The sequence below is a fragment of the Cucurbita pepo genome, chromosome LG19, assembly GCF_002806865.2.
Source record: "Cucurbita pepo subsp. pepo cultivar mu-cu-16 chromosome LG19, ASM280686v2, whole genome shotgun sequence".
In the NCBI taxonomy this organism is placed as follows: domain Eukaryota; kingdom Viridiplantae; phylum Streptophyta; class Magnoliopsida; order Cucurbitales; family Cucurbitaceae; genus Cucurbita; species Cucurbita pepo.
The window spans coordinates 8191933-8214588 of NC_036656.1; the positions used below are offsets into that span (position 1 = coordinate 8191933).

The following is a 22656-nucleotide window of genomic DNA, read 5'->3' on the forward strand; positions in this document are numbered from 1 at the left end:
TTTTTTTTTTTTTTTTTTTTTTTTTTTTTTTTTCTTTTGCCCCTCAAACCTCTAATCTTCCAGACGGTCTCGTAATATCACATTGTATGATTGCCTTCTTCCTTGAATCGACAGGTTTGAACCATACCTCAAGAACGCTTGCAAGCGATTCGTAATGGAGCATAATCCTTCTTTCATCGCTGACGATAACCCCTTCAAGGACATAAATGTCGCTTTCTTCAACATTCCCGTTTCTAAAAGGTACCTCATGTGCCCTTGTCTTAGTTTCACTTTCCATAAAAGAAAAAAGAAAATCTGTGAATGTTCTGGTATAGCTTCACCCCCTGCATATAGCTCATCAAACCTTAGCTAAGCAATACATCTCTAAACTCGACGAGCATCCTGGAAGCCTTGTTAAAACGTCACTGTTTGATTTTGATGGCATCTTTCTCCCAAACTATAGGTTGAGAGAATTGACCACTGCAGAAATTGGGAAATTAGTATCCGTGACAGGAGTGGTGACGCGGACAAGCGAGGTCCGACCAGAGCTTCTACAGGGGACCTTCAAGTGCTTAGAATGTGGGAATGTTATTAAGAACGTCGAACAACAATTTAAGTACACGGAGGTCTGTGTTACAAGTCAATAGATTTTTATTCTTTTCACGTCACAGTTCGCAATTCATAAGATATCTCAAATATTTTCACGTAGCACTTGGATAAATCTTGGTAGATGTTTATTGACCATTCTTTGTTTGAATTATAGCCAACAATATGCATGAACCCAACCTGTTCGAATAGAACAAAGTGGGCATTACTTCGGCAAGAGAGTAAATTTGCTGATTGGCAGAGGGTGCGAATGCAAGAGACTTCAAAGGAGATACCGGCTGGCTCTCTTCCACGATCTTTGGATGTAATTCTCCGCCATGAAATGGTCGAACGTGCTAGGGCTGGAGACACGTAAGAACAACTACCTTGGCTTTCAATTATTGTCCTTTAGTACTTCCGAGTTGTTTATAGGGTTAACTTCCAATATTCGTTGGCAAGAATCTGGTTTATGCAAGGTTGACATTCTTATGGCTCTTAAGCATGACAACTCCCAACTTTTCTGGCATCATCTTTAGTGTTCAACCCAATGGATGATTACAAAATCATGACACTGCAACTTCCGTACAGTTATTTTATCTAAGCCTTTCCTGTCATACATCGACACAGGGTCATCTTCACGGGTACAGTAGTTGTCATACCAGATATATTAGCATTAGCCTCTCCAGGAGAAAGAGCAGAATGTCGTCGGGAAGCTTCAGAGCGAAAAAATTCTGCGGTTGGACATGAAGGAATGAGGGGTCTACGAGCCCTAGGAGTGAGGGACCTGTCCTACCGCCTAGCCTTTATTGCCAATTCAGTTCAGGTTAGCCCTCGTTCCTCTCTAATTATCAATTATCAACTTCAGTCAGGATTTTTTATTATTCAACTCTTATCATTGCTTTATTCAGGTTTTAGATGGCAGAAGGGATTTTGATATCAGAAATAGGAAAAAGGATGCGGATGAAGACAACCAACAGTTCACCGTCAGTTTTGCAATATCTAGTTTTAATTTTTTCCTGCTTGTAATACACACTAGGCATTTTACTTCAAATTTTAAATTATATAAAAACTAGTAGGATGCAGATGGCCACTTCAACTTTATTCTCAGTGATAGCTTATGCACTAAACTGACTATAATTGAAAAACATGTTGATGCACTAAATCCTTAGTTTACGTTTTAGACTTTTGTGTAGATACTCCAAGAAGCTTATAGATAGTTTAGTTTGTGTTGTATTTTATTGAACACTTAATTTGTACATAGGTCCTAGTAAAATCAAAACTAGAAGGTTTACATTTTTCCAGCATATGCTACCCAAGCTCTCCTGAATTTTGATTAATTAACAAATCCTACAGACTGAAGAGCTTGATGAAGTTCAAAGAATGAGGAATACCCCTGACTTCTTCAACAGACTTATTGATAGCATTGCACCAGCAGTCTTTGGCCATCAAGATATCAAGCGAGCAATTCTGCTAATGCTGTTAGGCGGTGTCCACAAGTTAACCCATGAAGGAATTAACCTTCGAGGTGATATCAATGTCTGTATAGTAGGAGATCCAAGTTGTGCAAAATCTCAGTTTCTTAAGTAAGTTTTTGTAATTTTTCTCCACTCTATTTTGGTTCTTAGTTTAAAATTTAAACTGTTTAACGACTCATGTAGAGTTTGAATACGGTATCAGGTATGGTTTTTTCCTTAGTAGTTGATGCTTCATAAATTTGTGTTTGGTATTTTGATATTTGGACTGAAGTGAATAGTCCATCCATCAAGTGGAGCTTTTGTAGTAGTCCAACATTTTTCAGGGTTTTATTTATTTATAATCTGGATGTCCACTCATCCGATGAACATTGTTTCAAAAATTGAAGCACAAATGGGACACCTCACCACAAGGGCACATGTCCTTACCATATTTAAGCCTTTTATTTTTCTCTGAAGGGAAAGGAAATATCTTGATTGTAGTTTCTCTTCGAGCAATCTCTTAAAAATCCATCTAAGATTTCATTATCTCATATATATATATATATACATACATATAGATAGATAGATAGATAGATAGATGATTTAACATGGTATCAAAGCAAGAGGTTTTGTGTTTGAATCCTTGTAAAGTTGTTTTCTCCTCAATTAATATTGATTTCCACTTTTACTGGGCTCTTACAGATTTTCAAGCCCACAAGTGAGGGAGAGTGTTATAGTGTCGATATAATTAAATTTACCATTGGGTTGATTGACGCTTTAACAATATGCATCAAAGCAAAACTTTCTCCCTTTTCACTTTAAGTCCTCGGTGGATTGTTGTGTTTTATTGCACCTCTTGCCTTAAAAACATTACACATGATACTGTTATTTGAGATCCACAACGTCTGGTATTGAGAACCCTTTTGTCACTAGACCAATCCATGTTCAGTTTTTTTTTTCTTTCTTTAAATATATATATTTCTCCAAAGTGAACACTTCAAAACTCAGTAGACTAGTTCACCATATTGTATTTAAACATTTATTCTTGACTTCTTTCCACAGGTATACTTCAGGTATTGTGCCAAGATCAGTTTACACATCTGGAAAATCTTCTTCTGCTGCTGGATTAACTGCAACTGTAGCCAAAGAGCCAGAAACAGGAGAGTTTTGTATTGAGGTAGCCTTTTATTCAATATTCATCTGGAGGGCCATTCTTCCTAATGTCCAGTTTAAAATGCACCACATCCATTTCACAGTTCTGTTGCAAAAATATATATACTTTTACAACAATTCATCTTGTTGTATTGGACGTATTCGTATATCGTGCTTATGAATCTTAGCACAGACTTACAACTAGTGCATGTATTACCATTTTGTGTAGTTCCCTTGATGCATTATAATTTTATTGCAGGCTGGTGCCTTGATGCTTGCGGACAATGGCATTTGCTGTATTGATGAATTCGACAAAATGGACATCAGGGATCAGGTAACTTGTGGCTCTGCATCTCATGCATTTTCTATGATAATCTGACTTGCACATGCTATTGAAGGTTGCAATTCATGAAGCTATGGAGCAGCAGACCATAAGCATAACGAAAGCCGGAATACAGGCAACACTAAATGCCAGGACGTCAATCCTTGCTGCTGCTAATCCTACAGGAGGGCGCTATGACAAATCTAAACCACTAAAGGTGAGAGTGGTTGCCATCTATCACAGCAATTTCATGAAAGGAGCACAGCTCTAGATATAAACTATTGTTCATACTTCTTATGGCTTCAGTTGGTATGAAATTGTCAACTTGGAGCTGGGATTCTCGATCAAAATTAAAATTATGCGTGGAATGTTTGAAATAGTTTCGTGATTTGATTTGAAGTCATTGTTTTCCTATCTCATTGATATGTTTTTATTCTTGTTACAGTATAATGTTGCTCTGCCTCCTGCTATTCTCTCAAGGTTTGACCTTGTGTACGTGATGATAGATGACCCAGATGATCAAACAGATTACCACATTGCACACCACATTGTGAGAGTACACCAGAAGCATGAAGACGCTCTTTCTCCTGCATTTACCACTGCTGAGTTGAAGCGTTATATTGCATATGCAAAAACTCTAAAACCTAAGGTCTTTCTTATTTTTTTAATTTAACTTTGTGCTTGTTCTTTATCCTTTGAACCTCCTCTGATAGTGTTTAAATAATGCAGTTAAGTTTAGAAGCCAGAAAAGTATTGGTGGACTCTTATGTTGCTCTTCGCAGAGGAGATACAACTCCTGGAAGTAGGGTTGCTTATCGCATGACAGTTAGGCAGCTCGAGGCATTAATAAGGCTGTCCGAAGCAATTGCACGAAGTTATTTGGAGACTTTGGTGAGTACATTTAGGGAAAATTGCTCTAGTTAGGTAATGATTTTGGAACTTTACTTCAGAACTGCTTTTACAGGTTCAATCGCGCCATGTGCGTTTAGCAGTGACCTTACTGAAAACGTCAATCATCAGGCAAGTTTCCCAAAAAGCTTAGAAGATTTCCTGTCAATCCACACTTCTCTTTGACTTTTTGGGTGGTCTTTTCGTACTGTAATCCATTTAATCTAATTAACAACGACCTATCAGTGAGATTGACCTATCAGCTACCTTGCAGTGTGGAATCTAGCGAGATTGACCTATCTGAATTTCAAGAAGAAACTAATGGAGGTGGAGATGGTGATAATAATGTAGACAATAGGCCTCATGAGGTTGATGCTGAACCTAGGAATGGTGCAACAGAGCCAACTTCGGGAAATGGTGGTGAGATTTTAACGATCATATTCACTGTAATCTATGCAACTTTCCTATAGATTAACCTCATTACGATGCTGCGGAAATGGATTCAGGTTCTGGCAGTCAACATGAGAAGAAGAAACTTCTCCTGAGTGATGAATATTTTCAGAGGGTTACCCAAGCCCTTGTCATGCGCCTCAGACAGCACGAAGAATCTGTGATGCAAGAAGGTACTCTATGTCCCTTCATTTCAAGATGTTAAGGGGAAGGTTTTGGATAACTCTGATATGAAAAATGGATATTCATTGGGATATTAGTCAAATTTGTCATATCCTAGATGTCCGTTGCTTTGATAATTGATTTGGGTTCTTAATTGAAATACAGATTTGAAGAATTGGCCAACAATGTGTTGTCCAGGAATATTAATTATGTTTTTACTATTATAATAAGTGTTCAAATTTCCATGTGCTTCAGGAACTGAGCTGGCGGGAATGAGGCAGAGAGATCTGATTCAATGGTATGTGGCTCAGCAGAACGAGAAGAATAGCTATAGCTCCATGGAGGAGGCAAAAAAAGAAGTTAAAACAATTAGAAGTATTATTGAGGTAAACATATATTTGTGATATACTCGAAATCATTAATAGACATGATTTGTGCCAATAGCTCACATGACATGGTCTGTTTTTCAGAGTTTGATAGTAAGGGAAGGCCATTTGATAGTTGTAGATGACGGGAGGCCAGTAGATGGCGGGGTTGAAGGCGAACCATCGTTAATTAAGGATAACAGGATTTTAGCTGTGGCTCCCAATTATGTCGTTGATTGAAGACGTCCGCTCTTAAATCTGAGAACCTCCAGCTTTCTTGATCTCTATCAATATTGTGGCTAATTCAGCGTACGTTGTGGAAATTGGTCTTCTAAGACCACAAGAAACTGGTCTTCCAAAGTCTATTACTGAGTATTAACAATCATTTTCGGCTGGGGGCTGTGGAGGTAAATTCTTTCGTGTTTATTTGACGAATGTAGGAGATTAGTTTTAAATATTGTAGACTTGGTTTGATATAGGTTTGGTTAAGTGCCCAATGGATACTGTTACGTTGTCATGAATCATTATAACTAACCTAAGGTTGGGGTCGTACTAGCGAGCTGCTATTTTGAAGTTATAAAATTTGAATGCACTTTGGAATGGCTATAGTTTTGTACCCGAACATAAACATGAGCGTGCCATGCATCACTGGAAATTACAATTGCATCGACACTGTAATTTTATATTTGTATATTCTGTACTTTACAATTGGAGACAGACAGGAATGGTATGCAATGCGAAGGCCGTAATTTGTTCATTCCATTTTATACAAGTAGGACACGACGCCATGTACTTTCACAGCCTTTGCGTTGAGTAAATAATAACTAGCCCGCCTTGGTTTTCTAGTTCTGAAGTATTATACATTCTGATTCTCTCTCTATTGTCTCGATTGTTATTATTATTGTTATTATTTAGGAAGACGTTCTAGCTCTTTATTATTGTTATTATTTGGGAAGATGTTCTAGCTCTACTTCTTGTTCTAGTTTTGCTTCTAGGCATCAATCAATATGGGTTATTGGAAATCTAAGATTCTTCCAAAGATCAGGAAGGGATTCTGAACATATGCACTTTCGCTTCACACAAGTCTGCTGTGGCTGACGAGGCCATAGACTCCTTCCATCACACCAAGTTGCCTTTCTTGCCTAACATATTTCTTCTCCATCCCCTCTTAAGAAAGAAAAGAATTGGAGAACAGTCTTTGTCGTTCCTCTCCCATCTGTTGATCGCGACTCCCGCCAGTCACGGTAGCCATGGATTTTAAAACAGGTGGACACATCATGGTTAGGTTGTTTGCAGTAAGTAGGAGATAGGTGAGACTTGTCTGGTCTGTTGCACTTATCGAATATTCCTTATAGACATGCCCCTTTATAAGAAAAACATGGTTCTTTGCAGGAACAACTTATTGTGAGTCATATCACAGAATTCTCCTCTTGTATGAGAGTTTAATAGGCACCATCCAACGATGGTAATGAGTTTTGAGACGGGAGACTAAGATCTACCAAGAGAACACAAGGTATCATCAATTCCAACGTATATATATTCTTTTTTTGTTGGAATTGATGGGAAACATCACAAATGCGAAGTCCAAATTTGCAAGCATGTAACGTTTTAAGATTTTGCTTAAAGTTCTTGATAGATGACCTTAAGGGTTGAATTGGTTGATCGTTAGCAACACTAAACCCCAAGATAATTCCGAAGTTTCTTTGCCACATTTTCATAAGGAACCGTTGCTACAATTTTTCAGTCAATGCTCCTCATGATCCATAAACACAAGCATGGAGTCTGCAGTCCAATCATCCCATCTCCGACACGCAAACTTTATGCAAGTCTTTAATGAGAGTGTCATTACTCATGACCACACAATATCAAATGTCAATAAAACATGACAAATTAAATTATATGTTTGATCCCCGGAACCAAAATATCAAATGTTTTCACCATTCACCATTTGTGCTGAAACTTGTGTATAAAATTGTTCTACCTGCTTGCAAATATCTGCTAAAACCCTGAGGAAACCGTCTGCAATTGAGTCAAACTTAACTTTGGGATTTAGAATCTGTTGGNAAAAAAAAAAAAAAAAAAAAAAAAAAAAAAAAAAAAAAAAAAAAAAAAGGATAGCAGAAGTGATCCAACTTCGTGGTCGTCAGATAGCGACTAGGGATTTTTAAATTGATAGGATGGGTAAGCACTGACACGATGCCAAGAAAGTTTTTCTGTGATATTTTATTTAGCATAATGTGAATATATACACAACATATTAGAGTACACCTAAATTACAGCCTAAATACAATAAAACGTATATAAATTAAAAAATATACAAGGACCCGAGTGACTTAGTCTAAGTGTAGAGGCAAGTCAGATAGAGTTGTAGAAGATTGAACATGTGTATCCGAGTGCCGTGTGTGGACAAATAAGCTTAAATTTCGTAATAGATTTTTGTATAAAAAAAAAAAAGGTTACCAAGGAAGGAAAAGTGTTTTTATCCTTAAAAACTAAGAAATCTACGGAGCAATAATGGTTCTCTTTGTTTGTTTTTCATCTTTTTCGTTCATACTGTAGTCCTTTGTGGTATAATTATCCCTCCACATTTTTTATTTTCCTCAAACACCGAAGACAAGATTATCTGATTCTAAACCCCAAATTTGTTCCCAAAAACTTTGAATGTGACTAGAACTCCACTATGCCATGTTTCCATATTTATATTAAGCGACTGGATGATTAATTTGAAACCATTTTAAAGGTTATGAGTTATAATTGAAACACGATTCAACACCTATTCTGAATGAAGTATACACTACACCCGCGCGTAATTCGTGTAATGGATTCATGGTCACTGCAAAGGTATATATGTAGCTACAACGAGTAGTTACGGTCACAGGCACAGCTACACATTTGGTTTTTCGGATCGTCGGCCTGGGGCGAAGTGGTAGGTAACTAGGAATTTGGTTTTCTATTATTAATTTCTAGGGTTCAATTTCTTCTTCCTCTTCTTTGTTCCTTCGACACGATTAAACCACCTTTTCATGGTTAGACGCTATTACCGATCACCAAGCCCTACTTACACAATTTTCATGCTCAGAGCTCAAATTTGGTCGCGCTCTTGTCAGATGGAACCGGTTCCTTCTTCAATTCCAGATTTTGTTGATTCTAGACAAGGAAACGACACTGGTGATGCTGCAGAAGCGGAGGGCTTTATGCATCGTGTTGACGAGATCTCAGTTCAGATAGATAAGGTGAGGCCTCTCAGTTGAGANCTCATTCCTCAACTGTAGACGGCTGTCGGAAAATTTTCTCCGGTTCTCATATGCACTACTTGTCTATCGTCTTTGACATCCAACCTTGAGTAATAAAAAGTGCATTAGCTTTAGAAAAGAAAATACTGGACAGAAGAAGATAAGACCTCAAAATAGAGCATCGTAGGCACTGAAATATACAGTAGAGTTGATAATGTATTTAGTTGTTTTTAATAACCAAGGTAATATGGGTCTCACTGATCACAATATCAGTCACAAAAAGCTCATCGGAAGTTTCATTTATACATATATTTTTTTTTATAACATATCATCACCGTTAAAATACTCCAAAGAAAAGCAATCTGGGGTATGTGATGTAGGTAGGCTTTTAACTTTTATTTTGTTAGTTAATTGGCATCAGTTTTTACTTTTTATCTTTAACTTATGGTAACTGATGTAGTTTAATCCTCCCTCCTTTAGCCATCAGCTATTATATATTTAGGAGGAGGGGAGTTGCTAATTTTACGCATACTTTTTAAATCGTTTAAAAAACTGCTTCGGGCTTATACTCCTCCTGCATTGTGTGTCTTACCAATGCAAAGAGAATCTGATCTCGCATCTTTAAAAATTGTCCGCTTCAAACGTACCTTAATATTGAATAAATTTGTTTATCTTAATTCTTATTTCTTAGGCATGCACATCATCCTTATATAATTTTGCCAACTTTTTCTACTCGGATAATTTATTAGCTCTGAGCAAATCTTGCAGCTTGAGAAGCGAGTGATTGAAATTGAACAATTCTATTTGGCTAGAGGTGATGCCCAGCAGAATATTTCAAAAGCTAGTTCAACTTTGAAGGATAAGGACAAGGAAAAACATATAACCAGTATCAGGAAGCAACAGCAAGACTCCTCACGCAGGGAAGGAGCGGCTGCAAAGAGAATGCAAGAGCTTATGCGTCAGTTTGCTACAATTTTCCGTCAGGTGAGTTTAAGTTTTTTTTTTCTTCTCTTTATGGTTCTTGGGTTGGGCTGCAATCTGAACTTCAATGACTGTTTTATTATGGAGGGAAAAGATACCAAATGATTAAAAGCAGGCTTCTTCGTCATAAAGAGCCTGATTTGCAATGTAGTTTTACTTACCATGGTCGGTAGGTGGATTTTTAAATTTTTTTTAAGTCTATAAATTTATAAATTTTACTTTTTTTCCTGATGTAAAACTATGAATGCCAATGCCTTGAGTTTTTACTTTCTTAAAATGTATTTTAAATTTGCATCCCCTCCTCCTCCTGATTAGAAACTAGCTTTCATCAAGGAAGTGAAAGTACAGAAGGACGTGCCTGAAAAATATAACGGCACATGTACAAAGGAGCAAAGCAGAAAGAAAAGAAAAAGAAAAGAATAAAGAATGCATAAATATACCAGAAAGTTAAGTTACAGAGATCGCTCCAATTGGTTACAATAAAAAGAAAGAATAATTACAAAATGTTCCGCACAAGAACACACAGAGAGCGATTGGAATGCATTGTATTTCAAGCCTAATCCCAACCCCTAAAGATTCTTTTATTATGAACATCTCTTCTGTCATGACCCCATGAATTTTGGTAGGAGCCAAATTAACTCCAAACATTTCCAAGAAGTTGCTAGCTAGTTTCATTGCAAAGTAGCAACCATTTTTTCTTTCTTGTATACCAATGCAAAGTGGCAACTGCAAAGCACATGTTCGAGATCCTTCTTAGACCTCTTTTACATCTCACCTTACTAGGGACCTATAACCACGGATAAGAGGTTTGAAATAAGTCCATAACGTTTAACATCAGCAAAGAAGCCATCCAAGCACAAAACTTCGCTTTCTTCGGAATTTAGCATTCTAGATAAAGGAAAAGAAACAAAAAATAGAGATAAAGCAGATTGAGTTGAGATAATACAAAAATGGAGATTTACTGAAGAACATGCTTGAAGTGAATAATTATAGAGGTGTACGAAAAGAACTTGAAAGGAAATTACTATTGATCTAGAAATCATATAAAAATGAATAATGAGCCGTGTTTACCATGAACAACTTAATGAAATGTTCAAGGAGGGGATGCAACAGGAGATGTTTTTCTATGGACTTCTAAATATAGCTTTAGAGTCCATAATCATGATCAACTGACCTTCGTATTTCCTTGTGATTATCCAATGTCTCAAAGCATTTGTCTCGAAATGTAAGTGTGACAACCTTGTGGCTAGGAGAGTTAAGTCCCTTCGTGCCATATTCTCTATGCCTAACCTCCTATTTCTCTAGATGACATCCCTCTTTATACACTAATCTTTCCATGATAAGCATCTTACAATTTACTTTTTAAACGAAAGACAGAAATGTATAGGGATTCACCTGATTGAAGTCATCCTCTCTCCCTTAGAAAGGAAAGACTTCTCCTTGGTTCACTGCCCATTTCTCCATGTTTTGACAAGAAATATATAGGTATTCACCTGGAATCAACTTGACTAAAGTCATCCTCCCTCCCTTAGAAAAGAAATACTTCTCCTAGGTCCACTGCCCCTTTCTCGATGTCCATTTCCACAAGTCTACAAAAAACATCTAAGATCACTACAAAAGGGAGAATCTCCTTGTCTAAGCCCTCTAGAGGCAGAGGTCTTTTCTCTATTGTCTTCTATAGATGAAAATGTAAAATATATGCAAGAAATCCAAGATCTTCATTTGCCGAGCAAACCTATTTCCAAAGCATTTTATCTAACAATTTCCAATTCGCATGAGCGCAAACCTTCTAAAAAATCAATTTTAAAAATAATGTCCTTTTTACTTGTCGTACACTCATTTGTCTCATTTCCTCTGAGCACTTTTTCTAAAATGGCTGGCGACTTGGTTGATATGTTTAAAACTCTTCACCCTTTGAGCATAATTCTTTTCTCCTTGGGCAACAAATAAACGTGAGTTTTATTCATGACGTAGTCAATGAAGCCTCTCTCCCCAAACTCCTAGAGAAATAAAGAAAATTGAAGATTTTTTTTAATAGGATGATTGTAGAACATTTGTTTCTTGATTTTCACTCTTCACCACCATCATTGTAATAAAACAAAACAACAAAAAGAGGTTTGAGTGTGGATTCTTGCTTTGGATTGCTTTGCAGGTGTAAATATGCCAAGCATTTATGACCACATTAGGAATACTTTCCTTGGCAGAGTTGAAGAAGATGCCTTTAAGGAGTCGCACTTTAATGCTCCTTTGCCCTCATTTTTTCAAACCTGATGCTTAAATGCATAACTCCCCTTCTAGTTAGCTATTCCTCCATACATTCCTTTTAGCTCTGCATATTTTCCCTTATTCTAACAAGAAGGGAATATTGTCGCTTAGGTAGAATGTACAAGAGACTTCTGGCTGTTTGACATCAAATCATTAAGCATCTACTTGCTTGGATACGGTTTTTGCCTGTCTAAGGGTTAAAATCTGCAATTGTCTTTCATCATATCTGGGGGATAATTCTTAGTTCTTTTGTTTTACATTAACTCTTCAAGTGTCAATAATTTTGCTTAACTTGTTAATTTACAGATCAGTCAACACAAGTGGGCATGGCCCTTTTTGGACCCTGTTGATGTTGAAGGTCTTGGCTTACATGACTATTACGAGGTACAATATCCTTTCCTTAATGTACTGATGCTTATAATATGGAGCTGGACCTGAATTTGTTTCATTATTGAATTTTGATGGAATAGACTATTTTTGTATTCAATGAATTAAAGGTAAGAATTATATAGCCCTCTTATGATGGAGAAAGACCCATGCAAAAAGGAAAAAGGAATAAAAATAAAAATAAACTATAAACTAATTTAAGTATTTACAAGTAATATTTACTAATAATACACCAACACTTATAATGCATCAACACAATAAGCTTGTTTAAATATATTTTTCATCGTTAGCTTGTCAATCATTCTATCAAATTGTACTTTTGGCAGTCCTTTAGTCAAAACAGCAACAGTCTGCTCTGTTGTTGGGAGATAAGGGAATACACAAACCACAACCATGCCAATTTTCTCCTTTATGAAGTATTTGTTGTTGATATAGCTTAGATAGGGAAAAGATATGGGAGGGTAGGGCTGAACTTTGAAATCCGGGGGCTTTGTTCCCGAAACTCCCTTCCACCTCCCCGTCACTTACTCGTCTTTTGAGACTTTCGTATGTTTTCTCTTATTATGTTAAATGGAATTATGGGCGAAATTATTAGGAGATAACAAATACTTGGTGTCAATTTTCTCCTTTATGAAGTGTTTGTCAACTTAAAAAATATTTTGTTCTATCATGTTGACCTGGATTACTGGCTATGGAGATGACAACCTTGTTGTTGCAACCCGTATGGGTGCTTTCTGAAAAACTCTAAAATTTTCAAGTAGCCTTTTTATCCAACCTTCAGAAATTCCGTGCCTAGCCCTGAATACTACTTCGACGCTGTTTTTGACCAATACATTTGTGTTTTGCTTTACCAAGTAACCAAGTTACCTCCAATGGTGAAACAATTGCTAGGAGTAGACCTTCTATCTATTGTATGAACTTCAACTTGTAGATGATTGTACTTTTAAACAATATATATTTTTAACTTCTGATATCATTAGATTCTATAGGAAGCTTCAAAGTGAATTGGTCCTAGCGATGGCATGAATTGACTTGCTCACAACAATAGTAATATTTGAACATGTGTGAGACAAATAGATGAGTTTTTCCATAATTTTTTGATATCATTTTTTTTTCCCTCGAGTAGACTTATTTCTCCAAGTAAATCAATGATATATTTTCTTTGATTCACAAAATACTGTTGGATCTTGCAAGCCCCATTCTTAGAAAGTATTTTAGTGTTCCTAGGTCCTTGATTTGAAACTCACTTGCAAGCTTCTTCTTGGCTCCAATTCTACTTTTTTCTTGGCTCCAATTCTACTTTCTTCTTGGCTCCAATTCTACTTTCTTCTTGGCACCAATTCTACTTTCTTCTTGGCACCAATTCTACTTTGTCATCGCATATAAGAAGAATATCACGTACATAAACAATAAAAAATGTTGTTTTGTTATTAGTAGAATGATTATCAAACCATACTCTTGGAGATTGTTTGAGCGTATACAGAGACTTCTTTACTTGGCACGCTCTGCCTTTTTCAAGATTAATTTAAAAACTTGATGGTAAGCTCATGAACACTTCCTCAAGTTTTCCATTAAGAAAATCATTTCTATACCAAGGTCGTGAAGTGACCCATCTAAATTTTTGCTAGAGATAAAAATACTTTTTGCTATAGTTTCCTAATAATCAATCCTATAGGTAGGATGCACACCAAAATAGGAAAAAAAAAATTGATAAAACAATTCAAACTGAATCAAATTTTGAGTTTATGCAGTTTGCAGTTTGGTTTGGGTCATTTGGGTTTTTTTAAATCGAAATATGTGGTTTGGTTTTAGTTTTGGTTTTGGTTTTGGGCTCTGAAATCAAACCCAAAACCACTGAACCGCATGCATATACTGTAATATTATATATTTCTGTTGCCTACCTTCCCTAGTGACATCCACAAGGCCCCAGCCCAAGCTGAATTCCCAACCTAGTCTTGGATATATAATACTATAATATTATATATAATCACATCCCTGCCTCCATGTGATTCTGCTTTGCATTTCCTTAGAAGCTCAGATGGCCGGCAGCTGGATTTGAAATTTGAAAGCTATTTTATTTTTAATTTTTAAATTAAAATGTATCTTTAAACATTTTCAACCTTTAAATTGCAAAATCAAACCATTGGTTTTTGTTGTAAGTTCAAATTAGCTTGCTGTTTTTCTTGTTTATTTTTATAGAATTACATGTCCCTTTTATAGGGAAAGAATAAATTTAAATGTATCTTTAAGGTTTATAGTAAAAGAAAATTCAATTAGGAACCAAGACCAGATAGTTGATCCTTCACAGGGTCAAGTTGGGACTTCGATGAATGAAACCTAAAAACTCAGATATCCCTCTTTTACTTGTACTTCTTCAACTATTCAAAATACTTCGCCAATTATGTTTGATCTTGATGTTTCCATGGCCATTAAAAAAGGTACTGGAAGTTGTACTAAATATCCCATTCCAAACTATGTGTCATATCAAATTTGTTAAATAGTTATAAAGCTTTCACATCTAGGATAAATGTCTTTTTATCCTATTCGTTCCAAGGAATATACACGGGGCCTTAGAAGATCCTTATTGGAAAATATGAATTTTGGAAACTAGCAGTCCTTGTCATCATTCTTTTCTTGTCGTACACTTTTTTCTGTGGTTCATATAGTCTATCTTAACTATCTACGGGAAAGGATGTTTTCTTTTTTCCATTAAAAAAGAGAAAAAATAGCAGAAAAAAATTTCACATGTATTATATGGAGAAAGTAGTATAATGCTCATGCTTCTTAGATTCTGCTCGCAACCCTACAGATCTCTCATCATCTTTGATGCCATGTACAGATGGTTGACGATTGCCGTGCAAATTATGCTTCATTGCTTATTATACCTGCAGTATTAATTTTAGAATATTATTGTGAGAAGAGAGCATAGAGATGAGGGAGGAGGATTGGTTTCACTGGCGTTGTTTCCATCTCTACTTTATTGTGTGCTTTCTGTACTCTTCGTTAACCATCTTTTGAGTTGGTGACCACATCTGTACGCATATAATGGAGCAGTAATTTGTCCCTGCTTCTTAGATATTTGCATTGCAATTATTGGTTATGCTGCAGATGCTGCTGTTAGTTGGGTAGGTAGGATGGTTGCTTGCATCTAAATGACGTTCTCGGTTCGGCAATACTAGAGGCACTTGTTTATGACTATTATTGGATTAGATATGCTAGTTTTAAATTTTTTCACTTTGTGTGGAATGTGGCATCTACCTTTCTTTATTCATCCTTGTTGATGGTATCTTTACTGCATGCTCCTTCAATTGCTACTGGTTTAGGTTATTGACAAACCAATGGATTTTAGTACAATTAAAAACAAAATGGAAGCCAAAGATGGTTCTGGGTACAAGAATGTCCGTGAAATATATGCTGATGTGAGATTGGTTTTTAAGAATGCAATGAGATATAACGATGAAAAGAACGATGTTCATGTGATGGCAAAAACCTTGCTGGAAAAATTTGAAGAGAAGTGGCTGCAGCTTTTGCCCAAAGTTGCCGAGGAGGTAATATTTACCCTATCTATGGCTGATTTTAACCTACATGCTTTAATGACTTGTGTGTTTTCCACTAGCCTGAGTTTTGAACATTAAACGTGGTTTCCATCAAAGAAAATGTTCATGCTTTTCCAGGAAAAAAGAAAAGTGGAGGAGGAAGTCGAGTTTCAGTTTGATATGCAGCATGCACAGGAGGCAACTTACGCTAACATGGCAAGAGATATAAGCAATGAGGTTAGGAATTATTAAGTTTATTTATTCATTTATTTTTTTTGAGGGTAAATGACTTTTTAAATATTAGGATTTATTGGTATCTACGTATAAAAAGTGATAGGTTAGCTTTTTAAAGTTTTCAAACATTGTTGAAAAAACAAGAAATACTCGCCTGAAAAAACAACTAAAAATATGAACCAGAAATACCAAACCAAAATGGGGACTCCATTGATCTCTTCTCTAGATCCTCTTCACAAGTTCTTTCTTTTCAATTCTGTTTTTTTAGGTCTCATTTATGTTGGATAGTCTCTCTAAAAAAATATGGAGTTAAGTAGTTGTTGCATGGGGAAGCTCTTCTCTATCCTTTTTTCGAATAATGAGTTTTTCACGGTAAAAGACAAGTCTGAAGCTGTCTATTTTCCATCTTTATTTGTCTCAGGCAACTCTTTGGCTTGAAAAGGCTGTAGACACGCCAAATGTTCACTTTCTTAGACACGCCAAAGGTGATTTTGGGATTAGCAGATTAGTAACAAGTGAAATCTTTATGGTTGGGTTCTTGAACGCAACCCCATCAGTACTTAGGGCAAGAGGAATGTTGTAATGGTTCCCATTGGTAAATAAAAGAGGTTGGCGTGTTTATTGGGAGATGATTCATACTGCCTTATGTAAGAGTTCTTTAGGCAGGATTGTGCTGCACGAAGTTTTGGATTGAAGACCAACAATTGACTAGTTAGGGAGAGGAAGTTTTCTTTGGAGACCATTATACCAAGGATTTTTCAGGGAACACTGTCAATTGATGACTTTCCAAATTCTATTGATCTAAAAAGAATATTGTAGGTGATAAAAGACGAAGGATTTTCTATGATACAAGAGTAAGAATTACAAATGAATTTAATCTCTCATCAGTTTCAAGGAATTATTAGACTTCAGAAGGAGATACCATGGTTAATTTAAATGTCGATATGAATGTTCCTCTGGTTGATAATGAGTTTTTGAGTCACAGTTCTGCTTACGTCCAAGGATCGACTCTATTCTCAGATGGGAAGACAAAAATTATGAGAGAAGGGGAAAAGTTGGCTAATGATTCTCTCTCCGATTTCCAATGGGAAAAAATTAATCCAGACAGAGAATGTTGCATTAATTGAAGGAAGTCTGCTTGGAAAGGAAACTTTGCGCCCGCCTATAGATGTCCCAACTGCCGTTAACTTTTCTCATAAATCAAAGGAGGCTTTATCTGATGTAGGGCCCACGTTTAAGGCAACGGTTGAAGAGTTTTCCTCGGTTTTTGACACTTGAGAAAATCAGAGCATTAAGGAAGTAAAAGACCGTTTTATTAATGCATATTCGGAATTTTATACTAGGAAAGTCTTCAAGCCTTTTGCATTTCAAGGTCCCTGATCTATCCTCATTTAATGATGATGTTATTGAAGAATCATGCTCCAACCTTTTGATTCAATCAACTGATGATACAAACTCTAAGGCCTCAACTCAGTTTTTAGAAGCCAATCAGTGTAATATTAGCCCTGCAGGATCTCATTTTGTTATTGAAGAATCATGCTCCAAATTTTTTATTCAATCAACTGTTTATACAAGCTCTATGGCCTCAACTCAGCTTTTAGAAGCCAATCAGTGTAATATTAGCCTTGCAGGATCTCATTTTGTTATTGAATAATCATGCTCCAAATTTTTTATTCAATCAACTTTGGTACAAGCTCTGCCTCAACTCAGTTTTTAGAAGCCAATCAGTGTATTATTAGCGTTGCAGGATCTCATTTTGTTCATGTTTTACTAAATCCATATGAAGGCAATGACTCATTTCAGAAAAACTCTTCCCTTGGCTTTATTGACTTCGATGAAGAATCTGTAGTCAGTTTTAAGTTGTGTAGGGATTGATCTACAACATTTTGATAATCCATTGGATGATACGGTCATTTTGATAATGTATTGCCGGTGGGGTTCTTGGGAGTTGAAGCAATTATTTCTAATTTGTTGTAGGCAGTGGTGTTAAGAGTCCTTTATTGGTGAGCCTTTGCATGACTTCTTAATGGATCAATTAAGGCCGGCCTTTTGAATTTTTCAAGCATCCAACCACCTTTTGATGGTTTCTCTGTAAAAGTTGAAGTGTTTTTGAAGATTCCTTTGATTTCTTTTCTTCGGCCACTTCTTTTATGAAATCTCTCAAGAAGGTATCCTATGCTGATCTAAGGAGCACGTTGTTATCTTCATCATTCTCATCAATATGGCTAGTTTCATTACTATGCCTAGTTTAGAAGATTCTGCATTGATGGTTTTATTTTTGGAAGTGATTTTTGATTCCTTAATTAACAGCACCAAGTCAATTTGTTTTGGCATTAGTTTCAAGCTCTTTGAGTTTCAAGTTTGGTCCTTGGTTGGAATTCTCTCTTGGTTGGAAGTCTCTCTCCTCTTTGCAGCTCCCTTCGCAAAATTTATGCAGTTTGTCTCTTGGAGGGATCTTTTTATCTCGGAGTTTGTAGCAGTGTTCCATTCTCAGATAATTTTTGAAGTCTTTTTCTCTCGTGGCTGCTTTGAATTGCCCATTTGCTATCATACTTTCCTATGGGTATTCTTTATCTTAGCTTTTATTTGTTTTCTCTTTCCAAGGCATAGTTCCTGTGTATTTTCTTTTTTGGAGCCTGTATCTTGAGCATTAGTCTCTTTTTCACTTTTTCAATGAGAAGTTTTTTTTTTTTTTTTAATTAGATTTTTCTAGTTCATAACTTGAGGATGTAGTCGACTCAAAGAGAGGTGGAGGATCTTCTTCGTAATTCTTTTGTGAAAACTGTCACCTGCCGCTTGTCATGGTTTGCTAGCTTTTGTGCTTTTGTTTGGGGTTTTTTTTAGGGAGAAAGTAATAAAAGTTTTAGAGGGATCGAGATACCTTGAGGTGAGAGAGTAATGCTCATACAATCTCACACGGCAGAGAGAGAGACAAATAACAAAAGAGAAAAAGCCACACCACAAAACTGATAAAATCTAAGAAAAACTAACCCCAAAAAGGAAGCAAGAGAAACGGATTCAAAATAGACTAGCTCGTGGAGAAACATGCTTGCTAAGATACTTTAAAGCCAAAGCAAACTCCACATAAACTGAACCAAAGAATGCTTGATGAAGAGCCCACACTCCACCAAGCAAAAGAGAACTGAACCAATATAAAACAAACTTCGAAGGGAAAACCTTAGAAAAGTTCCGACTATGACTGCTTCAATTGCCAAACCCCGAGAGATTTTTGATATTTACATCGTGAGAAAATGCCAAAATCTTCAACGACCTATGGAACCTTAAGACAAAACCAAACACCTCAACTATTAAAGGTTCCATACTCCACCCGGCAAAAACCTAAACTCGGGTCAACCAGGCTAGAGTGGCAACACCAAAAACTGCTGCCACAGACTGCTGCAATCACCAAAAGCTCAAGAGCCCACAAATAAGATGAAAAAGATCCTTCAACATGGCAAGGAGATACCAAATCCGAAACTACAAAAACAACCACTGAAGCGAATGAAAGCTATCTTGCAATAGTTGGAGAGCAAGGAGGGATTTTTCAATAAAGGAAGAAAACTTCTCAAATCATGAAAGGCTATCGGAGGAGTGATCTTTCTCAATATCCTTAAAATCATCATTACTGATTTTCTTTGCACCAGGACTGACTTAATCATGAAAAAGAGAGCCAACATCATCAAGAAAATCATCCTCAGAGGGAGGGATCACCTCTGCTTCAATGGGATTTAGATGATCTTCTAAATCTAAATGCACATGCTGATATTTTGATCTTCATAATTTTTTTTATCCAAATCCTCCATCCCAAGCCCGACGAAATTTATTCTTAAGCCCATCATTTGTCGACTTAAATACACCAAAAGGATAAAACGGAGACAAAAAAAGAGGATTTTTTTTATTAAATTTGAATCCGGAGATTAAAAGGCAACCTTATCCTTATTAGGTCGTAAATCCTTTTCTCTCTCTAAGGAACCCAAAAGACTTGGGAGTATCCACCACGATGGTGGTCAAACCATTTCTTTCAACTTCGGGATCCCAAATTGCAAATATCTTATTTACTTTCAATAATAGAAACTTCAAAATAAACTTAGGAATATCTACCACGATTTCCTCAAAAGGACTTCAGTTTGAAAAATAAAAATACCAATTTTTCATCAGCTTGTTTGTGATATTCTGTGTCCTTATTTGATGCTCTGAATTAATTATTGTACAATTGTTTCCAGATTTCTGAGGCCGATATGAACTTGAAGGGTCTCAGGGAAATGGTTATCCAGAGATGCAGGTTTGTGATTGTAAAATATGTCTATATGTGGCATAGATTTACGAAAAATTTAGTGGGTTTGTTGTGGATGCAAAAATTGTCAAGTGGCATGGGGAGGTATTTGGATAGTATTTCTTGCTAATGACTGGAAAGAAGATCAGTATCATTGCCCTCAAAGTAAACAATATAGAGGGGTGGTGTTTGCTTAGCTCATTTGAGATCGTTGTGTGAGGTTTGTTTTTGGGGTATTCATGGGTTGCGTTAAATGTTGTCTTGGTCCCAACTTAAAATGAACCTGGCTTGGTAATGGAGCCAACACAACTATATTTGCGACCTGCAATAGGCCTTATCACTGAAATTATCTTTTTTGGTGGGATGATCACTTTAGAAAGAAAGACTGTCCATCTTTATTTAATATCAAGACAAATACGATTGGGCTGAGGAGTTTTCATAAAACTTTGTAGCTGATTTAAAATTTTTGATCTATCCAATCCAAACTATTTAGGTTGGGTTGGATTATAAACCCGTATGTTTAGAGTAGAGCTTTGGTGGTTAATGTTGATAATTTCCTCTCGTGCACAGACTGGCTTAACAATTAGATCGAGGATTTGGACCTCATACCTCTTGGTCAAGGGTTATGATGAGACTAGTTGAACCAGGATAATGGAGATTAAATGTAGATTAATTATTGTTATTATGTTTAGATTTATATTCATGCGGATGCCTTATTTTCATGGTTGATTTCATTAATAAAATGTTTTGTAGAGAAAAATTGTATGAACAATTTTTTATCCTATTCATTCTGAATGTTATGAGTGTTGGATAAGATTTAAATCTTCTTTTTTAGCGTCCATAGGCATGTTAAAACAACTGTTGCCACTTAGTACTCTTTCTTGTGTGGGAATAATGTCTCTTAGGAAAATGTCCACCGAAGAGAAGAGAAAACTTGGAATAGCTCTCACCCGATTGTCGCCTGAAGATCTCACGAAGGCCCTAGAAATAGTTGCCGAGAACAATCCAAACTTTCAAGCAACTGCTCAGGAAGTGGACCTTGACATTGATGCTCAGGTCATGATCTTTCTATGTTTTTTTATGTTTCCTTCATTTCAATTCTATGATGTTATTTATACTGTTAGATAGGAAATGTTGGGCACGTTGCTCATTTTTGGTCGTGCTACTAGTCATCGGCATTTATAGCATGATCATCCACCCGTGCTGGAGATAGGCACAGAAGTTTTTAGTACCTCATTGTTTATGACTTTCTGATAAATTTTGGAGGGTTACTTATAAAAGTAAATTAAATTTTAAAAGTAAATTAAATTTTAAAAGTGATTTAACAAGTTTCTCAACTTTTAATTTTGTATTAATATGAAAACTTTAAAAGTGACTTAATAAGTTTTTCAACTTTTAATTTTGTATTAATATACACGAACTCTTAAGTTAAATGACCTAACTTATAGTTTAACGTATTAGTTGAAGGACTAAACTTGTAGTTTGACTTAAAACTTAATAAGAATCCTTTTGGCATAACATACTACTATTACTTGCATTTAGATCTATGTTGCCAAAATTAGTGTCACATGCCGGTCAATTCACGATTTGTGAACAATAAGAAGAAAGTAGGCTATGACTGTAAAAGCATAATCTAGACTCTTTGCTATATCGCTATTCCGCCCGGAACAAAAGGATCAAACCTTTCTGGGTTTTCCTAAAATAATGTCTTTCCTAGTAATCTATTCATTTTCTTCCAAGGTTTTTGAAGTACTAATCTATTCATTTTCTTCCAAGGTTTAGTGTAGTACTTCCATTCTTAGATTTTAGGGAGTACTTCATTCTGATAATATTTTGATAATATTTTGATAATATTTTGATGACTAGTAATCTATTCATTTTCTTCCAATGTTGGTGTGATAAATATTTTCATTCTTTTGGTTCAGAATGAGTACACATTGTGGCGGTTAAAAGTTTTCGTTAAAGATGCACTTGCTATAAAAAGCAAGAGTGCTGTAGCCATCGACTCCATCGACAATGATAACATTGATGATAACAAGAAGAATAACTCGAAAGGGAGAAGAGAAATTTGTGATGCTGTTGTCAAATCTGCTATAAAAAGGACTAAAAAAGTTGTCTAATATGTATTCGACTATTGTTGGCACTAATGGCGTTCTTTGCATACAGTCATCAGTTTGTAATTAGAGTGAGAAAGATGAAGCTACTTGCACCAGGTGGCTATTTCCATCTGCCTATTGAATACGTTATGTGTGTGTGTGTGTATGTATAAAGCTTCCTATTGAATATGCCCTTATAAACGCTCTTCTTAAATAGTTGAAAATTTAACAATTGCCCCAAATGAGCATCTTGATTCTTATCTCTAAGATCGAGTGCAGAGGGCTCCGAAATTC

The 22656-nt window shown here is 36.1% G+C and overlaps 2 protein-coding genes across 6 annotated transcripts in view; both read left to right on the forward strand.

The window, feature by feature from the left end:
* The window catches only part of LOC111781918 (DNA replication licensing factor MCM6), a 6600-nt gene extending 552 nt beyond the window's left edge, over window positions 1-6048 (forward strand). Inside the window, exons 3-18 of one of the 2 annotated variants that reach the window (XM_023662649.1) lie at window positions 115-240; window positions 443-605; window positions 743-936; window positions 1192-1387; window positions 1473-1547; window positions 1918-2147; window positions 3081-3195; window positions 3430-3504; window positions 3569-3709; window positions 3938-4141; window positions 4222-4383; window positions 4457-4512; window positions 4655-4800; window positions 4887-5003; window positions 5248-5378; window positions 5463-6048. In XM_023662649.1, the coding sequence (XP_023518417.1) occupies window positions 115-240; window positions 443-605; window positions 743-936; window positions 1192-1387; window positions 1473-1547; window positions 1918-2147; window positions 3081-3195; window positions 3430-3504; window positions 3569-3709; window positions 3938-4141; window positions 4222-4383; window positions 4457-4512; window positions 4655-4800; window positions 4887-5003; window positions 5248-5378; window positions 5463-5597 (2266 nt within the window). In that variant the 3' untranslated portion in view covers window positions 5598-6048. The remainder of the gene's footprint in view (window positions 1-114; window positions 241-442; window positions 606-742; window positions 937-1191; window positions 1388-1472; window positions 1548-1917; window positions 2148-3080; window positions 3196-3429; window positions 3505-3568; window positions 3710-3937; window positions 4142-4221; window positions 4384-4456; window positions 4513-4654; window positions 4801-4886; window positions 5004-5247; window positions 5379-5462) is intronic. The other variant, XM_023662650.1, reaches the window with a different exon arrangement.
* A 2023-nt stretch (window positions 6049-8071) lies between these two features.
* On the forward strand, window positions 8072-22556 carry LOC111781441 (transcription factor GTE1-like). 4 transcript variants are annotated; one of them, XM_023662023.1, is made up of 9 exons: window positions 8072-8283; window positions 8437-8590; window positions 9359-9574; window positions 12143-12220; window positions 15547-15771; window positions 15898-15996; window positions 20217-20275; window positions 21172-21322; window positions 22192-22556. In XM_023662023.1, the coding sequence occupies exons 2-9, from the start codon at window positions 8465-8467 to the stop codon at window positions 22384-22386; spliced, it is 1149 nt and encodes a 382-aa protein (XP_023517791.1). In that variant the 5' UTR covers window positions 8072-8283; window positions 8437-8464; the 3' UTR covers window positions 22387-22556. The 4 variants fall into 4 exon arrangements, with proteins under 4 accessions (XP_023517791.1, XP_023517792.1, XP_023517790.1 ...); XM_023662022.1 differs by lacking the exon at window positions 8072-8283 and having other exon boundaries at window positions 8314-8590; XM_023662026.1 differs by lacking the exon at window positions 8072-8283 and having other exon boundaries at window positions 8314-8590; window positions 9403-9574.
* Window positions 22557-22656: the final 100 nt, after the last annotated feature.